Source organism: Verticillium dahliae, genomic scaffold (genome assembly GCF_000150675.1).
Source record: "Verticillium dahliae VdLs.17 supercont1.1 genomic scaffold, whole genome shotgun sequence".
In the NCBI taxonomy this organism is placed as follows: Eukaryota; Fungi; Ascomycota; class Sordariomycetes; order Glomerellales; family Plectosphaerellaceae; genus Verticillium; species Verticillium dahliae.
In genome coordinates, this window is record NW_009276921.1 from 1,186,005 (window position 1) to 1,206,058 (window position 20,054).

The 20,054-nt window shown below is 56.1% G+C and overlaps 6 protein-coding genes across 6 annotated transcripts; 4 read left to right on the plus strand and 2 right to left on the minus strand.

Annotated features, from left to right (window-relative positions):
* Nucleotides 1–352: 352 nt before the first annotated feature.
* On the plus strand, nt 353–1,934 carry VDAG_00353 (uncharacterized protein). The gene is made up of 7 exons (XM_009651730.1): nt 353–588; nt 656–727; nt 924–967; nt 1,023–1,037; nt 1,090–1,158; nt 1,219–1,387; nt 1,518–1,934. The coding sequence occupies exons 1-7, from the start codon at nt 569–571 to the stop codon at nt 1,522–1,524; spliced, it is 396 nt and encodes a 131-aa protein (XP_009650025.1). The 5' UTR covers nt 353–568; the 3' UTR covers nt 1,525–1,934.
* Nucleotides 1,935–3,327: 1,393 nt separating this feature from the next.
* Nucleotides 3,328–3,863, plus strand: VDAG_00354 (mediator of RNA polymerase II transcription subunit 21; the record flags this gene model as incomplete). The annotated part of the gene is made up of 3 exons (XM_009651731.1): nt 3,328–3,369; nt 3,432–3,546; nt 3,604–3,863. 3 exons carry the CDS (start codon nt 3,328–3,330, stop codon nt 3,861–3,863), a joined length of 417 nt encoding a protein of 138 aa, XP_009650026.1.
* A 225-nt stretch (nt 3,864–4,088) lies between these two features.
* Nucleotides 4,089–5,028, minus strand: VDAG_00355 (SSM1 protein; the record flags this gene model as incomplete). The annotated part of the gene is made up of 4 exons (XM_009651732.1): nt 4,089–4,282; nt 4,348–4,809; nt 4,872–4,900; nt 4,970–5,028. 4 exons carry the CDS (start codon nt 5,026–5,028, stop codon nt 4,089–4,091), a joined length of 744 nt encoding a protein of 247 aa, XP_009650027.1.
* An 874-nt stretch (nt 5,029–5,902) lies between these two features.
* Nucleotides 5,903–8,524, plus strand: VDAG_00356 (uncharacterized protein; the record flags this gene model as incomplete). Its single annotated transcript, XM_009651733.1, has 1 exon — nt 5,903–8,524. The coding sequence occupies one exon, from the start codon at nt 5,903–5,905 to the stop codon at nt 8,522–8,524; it is 2,622 nt and encodes an 873-aa protein (XP_009650028.1).
* A 4,043-nt stretch (nt 8,525–12,567) lies between these two features.
* VDAG_00357 (KH domain-containing protein) lies at nt 12,568–15,838 on the plus strand (the record flags this gene model as incomplete). Its single annotated transcript, XM_009651734.1, has 7 exons — nt 12,568–12,645; nt 12,719–13,081; nt 13,165–13,440; nt 13,495–13,956; nt 14,012–14,707; nt 14,760–14,957; nt 15,017–15,838. The coding sequence occupies 7 exons, from the start codon at nt 12,568–12,570 to the stop codon at nt 15,836–15,838; spliced, it is 2,895 nt and encodes a 964-aa protein (XP_009650029.1).
* Nucleotides 15,839–16,792: 954 nt separating this feature from the next.
* On the minus strand, nt 16,793–19,670 carry VDAG_00358 (Irc3p; the record flags this gene model as incomplete). The annotated part of the gene is made up of 3 exons (XM_009651735.1): nt 16,793–17,587; nt 17,652–17,680; nt 18,200–19,670. The coding sequence occupies 3 exons, from the start codon at nt 19,668–19,670 to the stop codon at nt 16,793–16,795; spliced, it is 2,295 nt and encodes a 764-aa protein (XP_009650030.1).
* Nucleotides 19,671–20,054: the final 384 nt, after the last annotated feature.

Sequence of the window (20,054 nt, forward strand, 5' to 3'; positions counted from 1 at the left end):
AGATGTGCGAAATGGCATTGCATCCTACTGAGATTCCATGCTCACCCGCACCACAAGAGACACGTACCACACTATGCGAGTCGAACGTAGAAGATGAATCTAAAAAGAAGAAGAAAAAATGTCAGCACTGACAGGGCGCACGGTGTTCACAGAGGTTTCAATAAGGGGCATCTGTCACACGTTCACAGGCTGACGTCGAACCCGCTTACGTACCCTTATGTAGTCCGGGTTAGGTAAGCGTAGATCTTGAGCTCGGACTGGGTTGCCAGGTTTGACCAGCTTGGACAGGAGCTCGCACGCATTTCATCATTCGTCTTCAATCTGCCCCAGCTCCTGGCCATCTTGCTATTCTACACCAACACTGCCCACTCGTCGAGCCATCATCACCCGACCGCCCCCCACGAATCGGCTGCGAAATCCCTCGCCCCTTTGCGACAACCCTCACCCTATCAAGACTCGTTGAATTCCGCTGCCTGGACGCCGTGACTAGGCATCCGCTTCGACAAATACTTGTCAAACCGACCACCAACCCAAGTTTTGAACCGGCTTCACTCCCTTTCATTTCAAGATGGAGCTCTCCGACGCCTTGTGAGTTGTCGCTGAGGGACCAGCCACTGGAGGATAGCCCTTGCTAACAATCGCGCCTTTTGTGCAGCCGCATCGTCAACCTCGTCACTGCGACCATTATGGTCCTGGGCGGCATTGCTCAATTCTTCAACTTCAGCTTGTACGTTTGACCTCCGTCCGATCGCGATCTACAAATTGGAATGCTTCGTATGGGGCAGCTTCTGCCTCGAGCAATTGATGGACGTGCCATCGGCGGCTCCTATCGGCTCGTGAGCTGAGCGCCCAATACGGCGCGGAACCCTGGAGAGATTGCGATCCAACACGATAAGCACAGCACTGACATGTGTCGCTTACAGCCAGGGCATCATCGTTGGTGTCTACGTCATCATCTTCGGCCTTTGTAAGTGAATCAGGACCACGAGACATGGACATCTTCGCTAATTCATCATGCACAGGCACGGCTCTTCTTGGTACGTGATACCGCGCCCTCCACGCAAGCCGTACCTCTCTGACAGATCGCAGAATTCCGGGTTCCCCCGCAAGTCTCGCGCTATGCCTCTTTCCTCTTCTCCTTCCTAGGCCGTGGTGTCTGTAAGTTTGAGCTCGCACTCCAGTGGCCAGTCGCAACTGTTGGGACTAACATGCGCGCAGTCTACATCTTCATTGGCTCCATCCTCCTCAGCGATAACGTCCTGCGCATCATCGCCGGCTCTATCGTCGGCATTATCGGCGTCTCTTACGTCGTTCTCGAGTTCATCCCCCAGATCGAGCCACCCGCCAACATGCGCGAAGCCGACGCTGGTTGGGGAGCCGAGCAGGTGTAAGCAACGCTCCTCCCCTTCCGCAGCAGCCCACGCCGCTCGTCTCGGCACGCGCGAACCAGTCTCTCAGCTACACACACTATTGTTACAATGGCCGGTCCGAATCATTTGCTGAGGCGCTTCGTTCAGATATTAAACGGACACAACTGAGGGGGGTGGTCCGCATCGTCTGGTCTCTTCGGAGACCCGTCGGCGCGTACCTCGCCAACAAAATCAGTTGTCAAAGTTACTTTGTCCGCGACGGTGAGTCAACGTGTCGGGGCCGCCTTGTGTATATCACGGATTAGGAATGGGGTCTTCCGGCGGAAGAGGGTATCAGTGTAGGAAGGACCTCCAAAAACTGGCGGCCATGGGCGTAATCAAGTCGCTTTCTGCTGGCTGTATGATTTTCTGTATTGAAAGAAGTGGCCTCCTAGTGGTGAGGCTTGGGCAGACGGGAACTGCCGGTGTTGCGGCGTGCATTGTTAGTCGCATATCACACGCGGCGAGAGTGCTACGCGAGCTTCGTATGATATTGAGATCGTGTAAATCAACGCTATGACTTTCGGATCCGTCTTCTGCGTTCCCATTGATGCTTGATTCCCTATTGATACTTGATGTTCATGTGTTTCCCCTCGACTACGCCCAAGTGGTCGCAGGCCGTGGTCTTAATACTTCTCGGTTCTCAACCCGATCATCTCCTTGGCCGTTCGAATCGCTGCCGACGAGGGTCATATGACGGTGTACTTCCATGGAGCCTTCTACCCCAGTGGCTCTCGTCAATTTTCCTTGCGGCATGGGGCTTTCTCGTCATATTTGCTTGAATCAGGCTTCACGGCAGACTTGGTTGTGAGTGCTCGCAGAGGCAGCTGACTATTTGCCTCCATGTTGGCTTTAGTTGCATGTTGAGAAGGACCAGATGAAGTATATGTAATTTGAAGGATGCTTTTCGTACCTCACTATGAGACGCAATTTCGTCCCATGTTATCGTTTCGTCCGATGTCTACAATATCATCCAGCAAAACAAAACAGAGCCACCAGAAGGAAAGAATTTCACATGTCCTCGAGCAGCATCATGATCTTCATACGTCATCGCAAGTTGGCCTTTACCGGTTAGTATGTGAACATGCAGCATGATCTTATGGCACCTAGTTTATTTGGATTTCCTGGGTGGGTACGGCGGTAATAGAAAACTACAGTACACTACAAGTGTAGTGTAATGGGTAGTCTTCTCGAGAGCGCTATTCGTGAACATATCGAGTACATATTTCTACGAACTGAGGTCGTGCTGCTCGCTAAGTACCACACATACTATGGTACAACGAAGCCTAAAATACAATTCATTCTTACGAGGCCAAACAGGTGAACCAATACTAAGGATATGCCCAAAGAAGGTAACCCCGTTGTCCCGTCTAGGTCGGTCACACCATTGTTTTTGCGCGTCACTGATTCTATGCGAATATGAAGTTTGATGGTCTTCTAGGACACCAGGCTTTCTATCATACTCGATTTTCAATGTACTGTAGGCTGTTTCCTGGCAGTCCTGCCCATTTCGAGTGGCGAGGATAGATGTTGGCCGATTAATGGACAAGTTGTTCCTGTGTCAAAACCTCAACGCAAGTGCCTACATCAAGCACAATTATTCTCTGCCAACGTACGTGGTCAAGCCTGTGAAAAGTGAAAACACAGAAAAAAAGGTACAAAGAATCTTTAAGCAATAGGGTTATACCTGTTTTCACGCAAAGTCTAGCCCTGTCTCCGATGCTGGGTAAAGGCGTTGCAGGGCGCCCATTGTGCCTTGCCATGCACGCTGATGTGCCCGTGAAGACCCCCCTGCCAATGTGCTGCCCCACTCGACAACCACCACCATCAACCTCACGGCCAATGACTTCCCCAATCCCTCAGCCTTACCGTAACCACCCGCCTCGCGACCACGAATGCGACCGTTTGCGCCGCCAACATGACCGACCGACTCACGCAGCTGCAGGACGCTGTCGACCAGGTATACCTCCCAGAGTCCAAGATGCAATCCCCACAAGATCGCTGCTGACCCGCGTCCCACAGCTGGCCCAGCAATTCGTCGCCTGCTTCCACTACGTCAACCGTCACCATGACCTCGAGGTCCTAGGGCCGAAGGACAAGGTGCGCGATGTCACTAAGGGTGCCAGCCAGCTCGAAGGTAGGGTTGGGAAAACACCATATGGGTCGTTGACCGGCGCGATCTGACGTCGTCCAGTGGAACCAGCCGACCCCGAAGAATTCCGCGCCGGCCTGCTCGAGCTGTCACGCGACCTCATCGTCAAGGAGCAGCAGATCGAAGTCCTCATCTCGACCCTGCCCGGTCTCGACACCAGCGAAGCCGACCAGGAGAAGAATGTGCGCGAGTTGGAGGAGGAGCTCAAGATTGCGGAGGTGCAGAGGCAGGAGGCTATCAAGGAGAAGGACCAGATCCTCGTCAAGCTGGACGAGGTGATACGGAACGTGCGCAGGCCGTGAACTGCCAACGGCTGCCAAGAACAGATGAATGCATGGGCTATTGGGGCGTAACGGGCGTTTTTCTTTTTGGGAGGGGGTGGGCACCAGGGGCACCTCGGAAGAGATAGCATGATACCCGGCCAGAATGGACTGGTCTTTGGACGCCTCTATGAATTTATAACTCGTCTGCCCGACGACCCTTGCGAGAATCAAAACAAAACATGATAACACTGTAGTCTAAAGACACTATATCGCCGCGCTATGGAAAGTCTGGGAGCTGGCCGACTTGAAGAACTGGGGGTAAACGTTCCTTAGTTCTTGCAAGTGGCGGATCTGGTACTGTGACGCCGGTGTCCTCGGCACGGAGAGGCCCTCTTCGACCAGGTGGGCTGCCGTCCAGCCATATTCTTGCGCGGCCTTGCAGTTCTGGTAAGAGTCATCTGCACAGCATTTTAGTCACTAGTCCAAACGACAATGAACAAACGACAAGAATGAGAGCACGTACCGACAAAGTAGCAGTCCTCCGGCCTCTCGACGCCCGCGTGCTGCATGGCTTTGAGGTACATCGCCTTGGCAGGCTTGCACGTGAGCGGCTGCTCGGCGTAGTCGCAGAACGTGAGACCCTCGAACTGGTCTTCGATGCCCAAGAGCTTCACTACGCGCTGGCCGTGCGTCTTGTAGGCGTTGGTGAAGAGGCGCACAGAGACCTTGCTACGGTCAATGTCCTGCAGCAGCTGGCGCAGCTCTGGGTCAGGCGTCAGAATATCCTCCAGGGGCAGGGCGTCGTCGACCTTGGAGTTGTATTCTAGGGGGTCAATTTCGTGGTGGCGGACCAAGCCTTCGATGGCGAGGCCGTAGTTGGTGTAGTACTCCTTGTGGAGCTTCACAGCATCATCCCAGGAGAGGGACAGGTGGTTGGAGAAGAACTTATCAATGAGCTCTGCCATGAGGTCCTGGATTTGAGATTCTAAGACGATCAGTCCGAGGTCACATGGCGCGATGTACCGGTTTGAAGTCTGCTCAACTCACTCCTAGGGTATAGACAGTTGTCGATATCGCTTCAACATACATCAGTCCCGATAGTCCAGTACAAGGCAGAGATGTTGGCCTTGGTTGAAAGAGCTTACAAAAAGAGGACTGGTTTGGAAGCTGGCGCTCCATTGGTCTGGCTTTGATCCCCCGTCATGGTGCTGGTGGCGCGTTTGTTCAATGCTTGATTCGTATATGCGGTCAGTACGATGCGATCTGCCGTCGGCCTTCGTTTACTTTGGAGGGTCTTCGAAGGGGCTGCAATGGAGGTGATCAATCTTGAAGTCGTTTGGGGTCGTATAGCCAAGGTTGGAGTGAGGCGTGTGAGGGTTGAGGTGAAAGTTCTGAGTGAGCTGGAGAGTCTGGTGATCATGAAGACAGAAGTTGTGGCTGAAGCGCAGAGGACACTGGTCATTTAATTCCCGTCTGCGAATGAACGTATGAATCATGAAATTGTCGAGTCGTTCTTTGAGTCACCGGCCGCCTAACTCGATTGACGTGAGGTGCATCCAATGTTGGCTTGGTTGGCCCGGGGGCTCCAGTCGTGGGGTCGTGGCCGCGGGGAATGTGATGGCCGCCCCCCACTCCCTACACCCTGTGAACCAGCCACAGCAGCCGCAGCCGCAGCAGCCACATCGCAATGGTGGTGCATACACTAACGGGGCGCTAAGTCACTGGCGCAGCCCCCCGTAACCGAGTATCCCGTGCGCCCCTGTACCAGCCAGAGCCAGAATTAAATCTTGTCTGTGATGAAGCTTGCTCGTGATCGGAGACTCCCCCAAACACGTCGCAATATCTGCTGTCGTTGGCCGCTTTTCCTCTGCGCATCCCCATCCCACACTGGCATTGCCGTGAAGATTGTCGTGTCTCAGGAACTGCACCACGGCACGCTTTCGAGTCGTTCTCTGACTTCTTTCGTCCCCAGCGCTTGATGCTACTCTCTGTTACTCGAGTTTTCGAGTCTTCATACCACGTCGCGAGCTTCACTCTCGGGCCAGTCTTCGCCTCGCGTCGCTGACCCTAGTCTCGCCATGGCTACAGGCCAGGTTGCAAGAGGTGCTTTGCCGCCAGCAAACCATCCATCAGCGGAGGATGTTCTCTACCAGATCCAGCAGTGCGAGAAGATTGTGCAGTTTCGAGATGCCATCGTCGCTGGCACCCATCCTAGGATCAAAGTCCCGCATCATCCGTCCGGCAAGCCCTCCCGTTCTAACCTTGCATCCCCTTCCCATCCCATAGGCGCGCCCAGAGCGCCAAAACAAGCTGTCCAACGTCAAAACAACAGCGGTTCCGCCATCTCTGCCCACACCCCCAATGCCTACGTGCCCGGCTTGGGCGCTCCTGCAGCGCCCCAAGCCAGTGCCTCTTCGGCCAGGGCATACGGCTCGGCGGGAGCACAGATCGATCCCATCTTCCTCGAAAAATCTGATGATCTCATTAGAGCCGAGATACAGTTGCAGAGGCAGCGTCTAGAGCGCGCTCTGAGAGAAGAGGTTGATCAGCGCCGCATCGCGCAGAAGGCATCTACGCAGCTGGAGACGCTGGCCGACTTCAACCTGCACGACGTTCTATCAAAGGCGCTAACTCTTGTCGAGGCCACTGCTCCTCTGAATGCTGATGCCACCGGGTTGGCTGCTAACCCTGAAGCTGCAAGTGACTCCTTCGACGAGAACTCGTACTACTCCTCCCAGCACAACTCGCCAGATCCGTCGCAGGCTAGTTCACAAGCTGGCCGGGCTTCCGACGGCGTGCCCACGTTGCAGCCAGATCAGCGATATTATCCCACGGTCCCTGGCGCTGCTCCAGTACTTGCCCAGTACAAGCCGCAACAGCAGACCGAAGCTCACCCGCCTGTCTCGCGTCCAGTAGCTACTTATCAGCAGCAGGGCCAGTCGTCGATGGGTGCTCCCCAGCCGACTTCCCCCTCCTACTCCTATCCCACCAACAACAATAACTTCTCTGCAAGCACAAGCACACAAATAAGGAGAGACAGACATGGTCTTTTGGATGGCAACACAACAGCTGACTCCACGTCTTTCGGCGATGGCAGCGGTGAGGTTAGCCGCTCGGGGTCAGGAAACATGATGGAACTTGATGAGCAGTCTGGTAGGTCTGTTCGCAATGCAGGCCAGTATCGGCCCGCAGAGCCCCATGCCCCCAGGCAGCCATCGCCTGTTGTTGTTGCTCAGGCCATTTCACCTGTTGCTCCTCAGCCATTTCACGTATCGTCGCTGGCTACTGCAGGGCGGGCCCAGCCAGGCAGCCAAGGGTCAGGTATCATCCAGGGCACAACAGCCCAAGTCGCTGCTCTGCGCAACGTGGCAAACACTGTCTCTAGCCCGGACAGCTCACCACAAGGAGGCCGCAAGGGCGCGAAGGGGAAAGGGAAGAAGAAGGACAAAAAGAACAAGAAGGCCGGGGCCCATGCTGCGGGTGTGCCGTATATCAAGGAGGAGCCGCGGTCACCATCACCTCTTAGCGTTCCAGCCTTTACCAGGCCCCAGAAGCGCCAGAAGAGGCAGGCAGAGGAAGCGCAGGATCTCCACAGGCGTCAGCCCTCTCGAACATTTAGAGATGACGGAGCTCTCCCTCACGTTCCAGCTCCTGCTTACCCGGGACCAGATGACTACCGCCCACGACCAGCAAGTTACGCGCCTGCAGCGGGCGGCTACGGCTACGCTCCGCCAGTGTACGAGCAGGACCGTCGAGTTACCAGCAGCGTGCAGCCGTATCCAGTCCAGTACGGCGCAAGCGAGTATTATCCCGCCGCGGCCCAACCTGTCGCCGTGGACCGCTACGATCGCGAGCCCCAACGTGTTTACCGCGACGCCTACGAGGTGCCTCGCATGAGTGCACGGCCAGAGGTTGGCCGAGCCAGATCGCGGTCACCACTGATGCGAGAGCGCGCATCACCGCTCATGGCTCCACCGGCCGCCCGCGTAGTAATCGACGCATCCGGCCGGCATTACTACGAGCCGCAGCCTCCTGCTCCCGCGGTGCGTCAGTCAGTACCACCGCCACCCATGAGGATGGACGACGCGGAGGTCCTCTACGAGCGGCCTTTGCGAGCCGAGTCTCGCCGACCAATGGAATATGAAGAAAATGGCGTTGTGTACCGCCGGGTTTCGCCGACCTATGCTCCACGCAGAGTGGTTACGCAGCCGGAGTACGCTACTGATCCCCACAGGGCCTACCGGCAGCGCGAGTATTCATCTCGTCCCATGCCGCCCCCGCCACTGGAGCAGTATGTCCAGGTCAGGAGCGGCCCGGGTCAAGAGAGGGGCCCCGCCGAGGGGGCGCCACGGGAGTACGCGATGCGTGCAACCACGGCCCGGCCTGCGGAGCCGGTCCGCTACGAGATGCCAACCGAGTATGGAAGGGTGCAGACCGTCAGACCCGACTTGCCTGCCCACCCAAGCTATCCTCCCGCCGGAGCGCATCGTGAGATGATGCACCCTCCCCTGCCTCGCGCCTACAGCATGCGGCCTGCCGAGTCGGGTGCCCCGCGGCGGGAATTCAGTGCCCGCCCCGTCGAGACCTACTACGGACATGCTACCCGCGGCGACGAGGGCGTTGCCTACATCGAGCGGCCTCCTGGTGCTCCTCAGGATCTGGCTTACAGCAGCGAGCCTCACAGGGAGATCTATCGTTGAGAATAAGCGGGGAAGCCAGTATGGGTGCAGGCCAGATGCGGATAGGGCCAGCAACTTGTACTTCGGTGCGTGTCCGGATTCACGCTCCCAACAATGGCTGGATATCAATCACGAAGGATGGAGAGGAGAGCTTGTGGAGCATGAACATCAAGACACGCTACTGTCAAGCGGATGATACCGTGACATGGCTGAGCAAACTTGTACCATGTACTACCTGTGTAAAGCAATACCAGTGTTCCGGCCCGCATGGTCGACAGCATAATCAATCAATGAGCCCGTTTCCAAACGCATTCGTACTGTGAGCGTGATATTGTTGCACAGGTGCCTGAAGGGCCAAAGCGTAGCGGATACCTCGTACAGAGTTCGGGACAGAGCACGTGAGCGGCCCTCCGTGAGCGTCTCGCAGTCGACGGGAGTCTGGTCATGATCTCGAGCCGCCGGCCTTGCGAAGACGGACACAGGGCGGCGTCATACGTTCGATGCATCATGTGTCTGGGGACGGTATACATTGGTCGTCTCTCGTCCATTGAAAGAGGTGGTGTTTGCTGCTTTACGAGTTTCGGATGGAGACATTCGCTGCCGAAAGCGCGACAGGTCTGACAGGTGTGTGGGTGGGTTTGAAACCCCCACCCCCTTGGCCCGCCCCTTTCCCCTTTCCGATGCTCGACTGTAAGTACCTACATGTACGTACTTACAAATGAAGGGTCGTGTTGGCAGTATGCCGGTGAAAAGTGAGCAGATGAGAGAGACGTAGGGAGACAGGGATTGGAGGGGAGGGGTGGCATTGCTCACGGACCCAACGTCAGCGGCATTGCGGTGTCATTTCGCAGGCCGAATATACATGGTAGGGAACTACAGGAAGAGACTGCGACCCGAATAGATGGTTAGAACGAGGGTGGATAGGATCTTCCCAGCGGATGAGCGATCTCGGCGAACGCGCGACTGCCGCCAGGGGCTCAGGGGGTATGCTTTCTCCCCCAGCTTGAGAGCCTCACGGCGCGCGCCGAGACACGTATCCATGGTAGGAATAACTTTTTCTGTAAAGGCTGGGAGCTACTCCAGTACATGGTACATGGTACCTAGTATGCAAGGCATTGGAAGGAGAAGCGACGGATCGTCAGGGTCGTCGGCCACAGAGCCCAGCAAGGGAGAAATAGTGGACGAACATTTGCCCCAGTCGAGGGCGGCCATTCGAGTCGCGGCGCAACAGATTGAGACGGACCGGCAAGCCTGGGCCCCGCAGATCGGATGCGGTTGAAACCTTGTCTTGGCCCGACGTTTCAATGATGAGGATTTTAGTTCGTCTGTCCAATGCTTTCCCATCACGTCTGCTTTTTATCATGTCAAGCAGGAATGCCATCGGAGGACCCTGCAAGACCAGGAGGCAAGGGGCCCAGCATATGCTCGGGGGAGGTTGGCGATGGGGCCGTCTCCCGCTGAGGGCTCGTCGGTAAGGGTATCAGCCCTATTGCGGCGTACTCGACCAGATTTCATGGGAATCTAGGTTATCGAAGCTGTCGTTGATGTGGACAAGCGTGGGCCCTCTCGTCTTCAGTATTTGCCATGCTGCAGTGCCATGGCTTTCTACTTCTGCCCAAGCCGGCTGCCTCCTCACCAGCAGGTCGACCAAACCACATGGTGCCTGTCGGTAATTCTCAATGCCTGAGCAGTTGGCCAGTGCCTTTCGTCGGGGTTGATGAGATGCCAGATTGTCAGGAAACACATGCGTCGTGTAGCCATGCCCTAGAACGACGGTGCTACAGGGATGCATGCTATCATAGGGAACCTGGGGCTTCCCGGAGGCTTGGGATGGGCTCGTCATGAGATCCCACAGGGAGATTGTGTCTGCGTCAGCTGGTGTTCATTTGTGGCTCGCTCGAGGCTGGCAAAAAACCTGACGGGGACGAATGGTAGGGCATTCCAGGCTACCAGGGTTTGATGACTACGAGTGTGTGTGTGTGTGTTGCGTGTTGCGTGTTCCGTCGTATGTGGTGTGTGGTGTGGTAGTGTCGGGTCGGAAGCCTGACAGTGATAGCGCAGGGCAGTGCAGCGGGGGGCGGCACTGATGGCGTAGGGAGCATGCCCAGGTCGTAGGCAAGCCGTTCGCTGGGTACGAGGTCTCGAACAGCTTCCAGAGTCGGAGACTGGCTTGCTCGCGTTCCGCCCCCCCCCCCTACTGCAATCTAGGCCCACAAGCAAGCGGTGCGGAGAGGAGGAGGAATCACGTCAGTCGTTGGAGCCGGTGGAGAGTCAAAGGGGGGTTTGTTTCCCTCTGGAATCGCTTCGAATATCGTAAGACTTGGTGACGGAATTGATGCTCGCCGCGATGCCGAGATGGAGGCTGCATTCGACCCTGGCTTGAGAGTCGAACCCATCATGGAGCCGCATTGACCAATGTCTTCCGAGTGTGTGTGTTTGGATTCGAAGAAACGTCCGAATACTCAGACTACACGCGTCTGTCCGCCCCCCCTCATGTCTAGACAACATCTGGCCTGGTGGACGCCCAAGACGCCGTGGGAGCTTCCAAGGTTTGGAGGAAGCTGGCACGGCTGGCACACGGGGGCCGAATATGGCTAGTGTGGTTGACACTGACGTGCCAGTGCGTCGCGCCTCCTCGTCTGCTCAGTTTGAGCTACGTCCAGCGTTTCTTGCTTCTCCGCATTCCTGGACAGATTGTTCCGTTCAGCTGTTGAGCAAGTGTCACGTCTTTGTGCTCTCGTCGTGTGTGTCATTGAGAGTGATGCTACGCTGAGTGCAAGCCGTGGCTTGTCCTGCATTCGAGAGGCATCCGTACCTGTTGCTTCGTATCGCATGCCGGGACTGTCTCTGCGCGAAGACGATCTCTGAGCTGATAGAAGTGAATGGAAATATGACGCTGCTGGGGCCCGCAACAAAACGGTCGAGAGCTTTGGGCAGGCTAATACTTGTACAAGTAAACACCAGGATGTATCGGCGCAGTCATGTGTACTATGTACCGCAACATGCACCGTCATGCTGTTATGGATCGTCGGCCGGCTGTGGGCTGTGGGCTGTGGGCTGTGGCCCAGCGGTCCCGCTTGAATCTCATTGGAGCTTCTCGGTGAAGACCTCCCATGCCTGTACCTGCTCAGCCACTCTGGATGCGTGAGATACCCATCGGCCAAGTCCTCCATCGGGATCCACAGTTTGGCCCTTACCCTGGCCCAGCCTGACCCGCTTGGCCCCAACGTGCTCCGTGCCCTCCGAGTCCCGTGCCTGTGGATCATGCCAGTGGCCCAGCGCAGGCTACCTGAGCCCTGGACTCGCCTGGAGGGGAGAGGGGGGGGGCCTGCGGCCGCTGGAGCTTGCCTGTTCCTCCCCACTGAACTTGCTGAGGTTTCGAGTGGCCCAGCGCCTGAAGGTTATGTTGTGTGGTACCTAGCACCTGCACCTCGACGTCTCTGGCCTGGTGCCGTTTGGCGGATGGCCTGTCTGTCTGCCCGGCTCTCTACTCTACCTGGGCACCTACCTAGGTACCTACCTGGCCTGCCTTGCCTTACTCACCACTAAGGTAAGGTACTTACCTATCTCACCTACCTACCTACCTTACCTAGGTGCCTGCTCTCTAGCCTGGCCTGGCCCTGCGAGTCTCAGCCCAGGTCTGGTCCGCAACTCTCTTCCTTCCACTCCTCCACAACTTGCACCTCAACACGCTCTCGACTGCCTCTTCCCACCCACCCTCTTTACTCCCTTTTCCCCCTCCGTCTCCCCCCTCCCCTCAAAGAGGATACCCACGAGTGCGAGAGACGCTGGAAGGAGTACGAACTCGACGTCTTTATTCTCTTCTTTTTACTCTTTCCCCCCCTTTCCTTGAACCCCCAACCCACTGTTCTATCTATCTACCCTTGCCAGATACCCGAGCATCGGCGGCTCTCGACCATCAACGTCCAGCTTCGACTTGACTGTACCAGCACCCGGTACAGCATCGGCACCCAATCTCCCATCTCCTTCGGTCTTCTTCGCCAACGGCTCAGGATCTCGAACGATACCCCCGAAACACCCCCGTCCCATGGTGTCTGCTCATCATGAATAAGCTGGCAAACATGCGTCACTGGTCCGAGAGGATGAGCCCCAACTTCGGCATGGGTCGTCCCAACATGCCCGTCAATCCAATGAACCCGAGACGAGACACAATGTCCCAGCAAGCTGCTTCGATCGCTATGCAGCAGCCTCTAGAACGCCCCAAGCCCCATCGTTCACTATGCCTTCAATGTGCCGTTCGGGTCCGACCTCGCCGGCCCCAATACTGAAGACATCCTCCATTCCACCAAGGACGCCGTCATGCGATGGACGCACTCGGTCGACGCCCCTGACGATGTCCAGGTCCACGAGCTTCCCGTTCACACCCAGAACCTCGCTCACCTACGCAAGACGTGCAAGGACATCACCAGCGGCCCCTTCAGCATTGAGGCACACGTCGTCTCCACGACCCCCAAGAATGCCAAGGGCAGTCAGGTCACCACCGTCTGCCTGTCAGGAAGCCAGGAAATGGTCCAAAAGACCAGGGAGATGATTTTGAATGATAACCAGACCTTCTTGGTATGCCCTTCCCTCCGCACCAACATCTCATCGCCTCTCTCGCCCCCATGCATCTCCCCATGGCTAACCCCGGCCGTTTGAAGCGCTGTACCACCGTCGATGTCGAGGGTGAGCTGGTCTGCGATCTGGCCGCCGCCACCCCCGTCTTGAAACCCCAGGTTATGACCACACTCGACGGCATCTCCGAATACTGTGGAGTCGACATTTTCCTTCTCGGCCCAAAGCTCACTCCCGTCGTGGACGGCATGACGGGCGACGCTGAGATGCGTCGCGACCAGCGCTGGAGAGTCGCCATTTACGGTGACATCCTCTCCGTTGACCATGCCAAGACCCGCGTGCTGATCCACATTGACACGCTCGTAAGTTTGTGATGCCGTGTTGTACTGCCCATGGGACTAATCGATGCATGCTAGCTCGGTCGTCTCGTTGACGCTCTCAAACTCGACATGACCCTTCATCAAGTGGTGTGCGGCCGCCAGCGGAAGAATATCAAGCTCATCGAGTCTTCTACGGGTACTGCCATCTACTTCCCGTCGCCCTTTTCGCAGATGTACCGATACTGTCCCCCGAATGCCAAACGACGCGATCCCAACGACATCCTCATCACCGGTGAAACGCCCCAGGCGATCGAACTGGCCAAGCAGAAGATCCATGAAACCGTAACACGCACTCGCCTGTACATGAAGGATGTGAACATTCCCGCGGCCAAGATTGACAGTGTTCTGCTCAACCGCATGGACAAGGTGCGCAAGATTCTGGAGGCCAACGGCACCTACGTTCTCTTCCCTGTCCTTGCTACAGGCAAGAACATGGTCAGAGTACAGGGCAACGAGGGCCTGCACGTTGAGCGCACTGTTCGCGAAATCATGTCGCTGGTAGGTTCAACTTCATATACGCTACCACTGCTTGCAAGTTTCTGACATGGGACAGGCTGGTCAATTCTACAGTGCTTCCTGGTTCTTGTTGGCTCCCGAGGGTCACCAGATGCCTCCTCAGGCTCGTCAGCTTCCCAGCCCGACTGACATTCGCACCATGATTGGCGATGTCTGCGCCAATTCGGATGCTGATGTCTCGTTCGACAACAACTTTCAAATGACTGGCTCGGATGATGCCGTCAAGACTGCGCTCATGGTCATGTCGGATATTCGATTCCTCGTGCAAGGCAACCATCAACTTCGCGTCAAAATCGAACTCGCCAACGAGCACCGAGAATTTGTCAGTGGAAAGAAGAACGGCAAGATCAACAAGATCATGAGCCAGAGCAACGTCACCATCATCTTCGACGGCTTCAACGACTACAACTTCAATATCGATGTTGGAGCTGCAAGCTATGACGCCATGAAACAAGGCCTCGCCCTCGTCGAGCAGGAGATGCCGGCTTCGATCTCGTTCCACGTCCCTGATCAGTACCACAAGCGCATCATCGGCATCGGCGGTCAGCACATCCAGAGCATCATGAAGAAGCACTCCGTTTTCGTCAAGTTCTCCAACGCCATGGATCGAGGCGGCATGGGCCGGGAGGATGACGACATTAAGGTTGACAACGTTATTTGCCGGACTCCCGCGCGTAACGCACAGAACCTAGACGCCGTGAAGAACGAGATCCTGGAGATGGTCGATCGAGCTGTAAGTCACAAAATATTATGAACTGCGGGGGACTTGTCTAACACGTCGGCAGGATTCCGAGTACACCTCGCAGATCGTCAACGTCGATCGCCTGTACCACCGCCAGCTTCTAGCCCGCCTCGCTGAGATTGACGAGTTGGAGAGCAAGTACAACTGCAAGATTGTGTTCCCAAGCACTGAGCAGGCCAGCGATGAGGTGACCGTGAACGGGCCTCAGTGGCAGGTGCCTCATTGCGTCGACGAGTTCCTTGTAAGTCCGCCATCGTCCCATGTCCAAGAAGCAGAAATTGCATGCTGACACGTTGGAAGGGCATGGTTCCTGACAACCACGAGCTCGTCTTGACTCGCACGCCTGAGCTCGTCAAGTTCCTCGAGTCGCCGGCATTTATCCGAGACCTTGTGTCCAAGCTGAAGAACCAGTACGAGGTCGAAGTCTCTGTTCATCAGGACTCCGAGGAGCTTGCTCCCGACGGCTCGTCCGCCCTCGCTCTGCGCTGGACATTCACCCGGAACAACGCAGGTGGTCTTGGTGATGCAGTCGACTTTATGCTTGCCGAGCTGACTGGCGCAGGTGTCGAGGTTACGATCCTGAAGGGCTCCATCCCTCGACCCAAGTCAGATTCTTTCGAGGACTCTCTCCAGTACTTCGATTCAAAGCTCCTGCAGCATGCCCCCGCACCCATTGCTGCCGACTCGCCCGTCAAGGCCGCTTTCGAAGGCGAGGTGGCCCGCGAGCGCAGTACCATCTTCGATAAACTCCGCAAGCCTGGAAGCATGACCTCCATTTCTTCCTTCCTGGACCGTCGCAAGAACAGCTCTCACTCCAACCACGCCAACTTTTTCAAGGGCTCCAGCAACGTGTCCAAGTCGTCTCTTATTTCGATTGAGTCCACTCGCAGTTTTAATGCCGATCGCAACCCTTGGAACGATAGCGGCGTTAATCTGAACGAGGAGGATCACCCCTGGGCTCACCGCCCTCTTGGCAACGGCACCGACAAGCTTACGCCTATGCCTCACCCCGGTGACGTGACGCCCCGTCACAGCACTCGTGCGTCCGGCGACAGCGGTCGCCCTTCTACGTCTCATTCTACGAATTCTGGATACCCCGGTCCTGTTGGACCTTTCCGTTAGATTCCCGTCTTTAGAAACTCTCGCGAAAAATACCCCGGCTGGATATACCCTGGCGTACAATACCCCGGAACGTCTCTTCTGAAGCAGCAGTCGGCTCAGTTCTGTCATTCATCCCGAGGTTTTGTCCGTTCACGTCTTTTTCTTGCTTTTTTCAGTAATTTCCTTGAACGCATGTGTACGCCTTGTTGGGGACCCTACGGGGTTCCTTCTTCTCTGTCTCCTACGACTTACGTACACTCTTTATACCCCTGACGCCGAATACGAGGCTAAAAAAACAAAACATGATGGATGGTTTTCGCTCCACGGATTGGAGCGCGGGAGGCTGGGACACGGGCGGTGGTCGGAGCGGTATTGCAGGACCATGTGACGACTCGCTGCACCCTCGCTACTCATTTGGCATCCGAGGTTGCCAGAAGGGGGTACAGGGTTAGTGGAGTTGAGAAAAGTTTCAGGGCCTGACGGGCGGCCGTTTGGAGGCTGCCCAGACAACAATTGGCGCTATTTGCGGTGTTGGGAGTGCTGGGCGAGACTGGAACAATAGGGTCAAGCGTACGGAAGCTCGCCGAAGCCTCAGTTGGCCTTGATATGCAATGATACCCCTTTCAGTCTTCCACTTGATTTTCTGTACCATGCCGTCGAGAGCGTACCGTTGAACCCATGATTGCAGGCTCGGGGCTGAAACCAGGCCGGCCGGAGAAGCATCATTTGACAAGGTCGCCATACAATTTTTTACACTGAGATGATACAGTTAGTCCACGCAACTGTACAAGAGAGAGGGCAGACGGAGCCAGGACGCCATCCATGGTGGACTGTCTACACAGATCTTCACTAGTCACTCAGCACAACACAAGCTCGGGGATCATTGTCATGATATAGCACAATGCTACTCAATTCACTACCTCAAGCTCTTGGCCTGAACGCAAGCGCCACACGATCACGAACCTCCCCCTTGCCTTACGAGCTATCCAGGTCTGCGCCATTGACGATGCGCTGCTTCCGGCGCAGGAGGGCCGCCTTGCGCTCGCAGCAGTGGGTACGACGATCCGGCAGGGGCGACGGGGATCGCTCCGAGGGCCGCTTTCCGTACATCGAGTCATCCCTGCTAATCCAGTCCGAGTACGAAATGGCTTCTGAATCGTAATCGCTGCTGGAGGGGCTGCTGGAGAGCGATGGAGAGTTGTTGCCGCCCGCCGTGGCGAGCATGCTGCCGCCGAGCGTTTCCTTGTCCGTGGCAGCACTGAGGGCCGGGTACCCGTCACTGCTGTCGTCGACCGGTGGGCGCTGCAGGGGGTCCGCGATGCCCTCCTGAGCCGAGTTCTGCGTCTTCTGAAGGAGGTTCTCTGATCCCTCGAGTTGCTCTGGTCGCATAGGGGCGCCCGTCTCGATGACCTCCGTGCCAGTAAAAGCATCTCGGACAAGGCTGCTTATGTCCTGGGTGAAGCATCCGGCGGCGTTCTTGAGAGTCTCACCTCCGGGCAGGCGAGAAAGACGCTGCGCGAGATGTGCGTGGTTAATGCTAGGCTTGCGTAGGGCGTGACCGTCGTCATTCCTGGTACTGAGGTTGCTGTCCTCTGGCGAAGAGTTGCTTCGCTCAAGTTTGTCCATGGGTTGCCGTGAAGTCTCCATATGTATCGCTGTGAGGGCTTCTAGGTGTTCGAGCCGCTGATGGACCAGCTCGAGGCGGTCGTAGATAGCCCGGAGTAAGTCCTCATGGTATTGGTCCGTCTCGCGAAGTGAGGTGATGGTGTACTTAGTCATGTGGATCAGATGGTACAGCGAGAGCAGTGTCAGTGTTTGTTTGGCAAGTCTCAACCAAAAGTAAGGACGTGCTGCGTATGAATTCTACAGACAGTCAGTGTGCTGCGTCTAATTATATGGCTTATGGAGTGGGTATCTCCTACACGGCACGCATCTGACTTTTTAAGTTTGCGCAATGAAGCAAGAATATTGGGCAAGCTGCATGTAGTCCCAAGGAGTAAGCAGTAGCCGTCCTTAATTCGAGTTGTTACACTTTGAGATCCCTGGATAGTCTAACGCCTACATGGCCATCTAGCCTGAGTATGCAAGAACCTGGACAGCTTCATCGCAGTGTTGAGAGGCCGCGCTCGGCGTAGTCAATAACTGCTCCATCGCGATCCCTGGTTTGTAACTGACGATATATAGAATTAGTCGAGTTGGGTAGGTGTCAGCCTGAGACAGGCAAGCTTCTGAGGGTCGACATAACAGAAGGGTATCAGGAAGCAAGCGGCCCAACGGAAACGCGCTCTCTTAGCTTAAGGACCTCCCGTTGATCTGCACGTTGGCTTTCGCGCAGAGCTCGCCGCTTCTGCACCTCCAAGCTGGCGAACCTCCCCTTCGCACCGTGTTTGATCTTGGTAATCATGTCAGTGGCCTGACCTTTCGTGATTTCGCCTTCGGCGAGCGGCTCATCCTTCGGCCGCATCTTGTTCAAGAAATCGATCTGCCCCTGCGTTGGCGGCTTCTTGCGCCAGCTCTGATAGCGGTGGATGAAAACGTGCGGGAACGCCTCGGAGGCATACTTATCGCTGCCATGAACAGCATCAGCGAAGGTTGTAGCCTGGAGAAGTTCCCGCGGGGCCGCGTATGGGGACTTTGATATTTCAGGAGGCAGTGCTCGCATTTCGACAGCGTGGAAGAGTGGCTTGCTGGGATCAGAATGGTTCTCAATCCTCTCGAGCCTGATAAAAGACCCGTTTGGCGCGCACAAGACATACTTGTCTTGGCCGACTTGTACCCACGCATATTGACTCATTGACCGAATGTGTTTCTCGCCTGAGGTGTCTTCAATGAGGTCATAGACGGAAGAATACTCGGTGAAGGAAATAGACATCGATTCTGGCGACGATCCAGCCGTGGACGTGTCTGAATAGGCTGCTTGGCGTCGGTGTGTCTCATCGTCCTTCCGCTCCTTCGAGGACTTTATGTCATCCATCGAGGCCCTCTCTAGCAACTCCCCTGGATCGAGCCCAAACAGAGTCGGCGTGGTAACGATGCCAGTCTCCAAGCTCGAAACCATGTCGATAATGTGACAGTTCGTCTTTCCAGCGTGCAGACGCATGCCCCTGCCTATCATCTGCACCAGCAAATTCCGGGAGCGCGTTGGCCGCGCCAGAACAATGCAGTCAATATTCGGAATGTCGGTTCCCTCGGTAAACACACCGCAGTTGACCAGCACGGGGAACTCTCCATTTCGGAAAGCCCGTAGAATCTCACTGCGCTCGGTAGTTGGCGTGTCTCCTGTAACAAACCTAGCATCTAGTCCAAACCGGCGGAATTTCTGGGTCAAGCCAGCAACATGAGCCAGATCGACGCAGAAGACAAGAGTTGACCTTCGACCCTGTGCCCTGGCGAGCCAGCTTCGCACGGTAATCTCGTTGATCTGGTCAGTATTCACGACGCGCGACAGCTCGCCAGCCTGGAAGTCCCCGTTGACGCCATTCTTCACCCGGGAGATGTCAGCAGTCGACTTGACAGTGGTGAAGACGACGTCGGAGAGCCACTTTTCTCCAATCATATCAACGTAGTCCTTGTGGTAGACAATTTGGTCGATGGCGGCGCCCAGTTTGAGGCCGTCGAAACGGGAGAAAGTGGCGGACACGCCGACCAACGCAGGAGAATGGGACTTCTTGGCGTCGAGGTCAAAGTGCTTGAGGATACGCATGTAGCCAGGAGCCACGATGTGGTGAGCCTCGTCGACCAGGACAAGCTTGAACCTGGCCGGATCGAATTTCTGAAGACGATCCTTGGAGGTGATGCTTTGCAAGCTGGCGATGGTGATATCAGCGATGCCCGAGGCATGTAAGGAGCCCATCTCGATGTCAATGGTTGCCTCGGGATAGGTGTTCTGGCAGTGGCGTGCGGCCTGTTCGACTAGCTCCCTACGATGAGCTATGATGAGCGTCTGAGTCGCTCGCTCAGATGTGGGTAGGACCCTTTGGATGAGCTGGGTGAAAATAACCTGCGTTGAGGTTAGTGATAGACATGCACATGGGGATGGATTCAAGACTCGCGGTCTTTCCACTGCCGGTGGCGAGGGAGACACCAAGCCTCTTCTGCCCTTCGTGCAAAGAGAGAAGAATCGACTGAATGCATTCTTCTTGATAGTCACGAAGCTGTACTTTGGAGCTCAGCAATCGAACAGGGAGAGCCTGAGGAAAGGCGCATCTAGTGATTGAGCGGACAGCGGTTCTCGGAA

Coding starts and splice junctions, on each gene's coding strand:
- VDAG_00353 (XM_009651730.1), top strand. CDS start 569: ATGGAGCTCTCCGACGCCTT. Junction 589..655: donor ATGGAGCTCTCCGACGCCTT/GTGAGTTGTCGC, acceptor CCTTTTGTGCAG/CCGCATCGTCAACCTCGTCA. Junction 728..923: donor CAATTCTTCAACTTCAGCTT/GTACGTTTGACC, acceptor TGTCGCTTACAG/CCAGGGCATCATCGTTGGTG.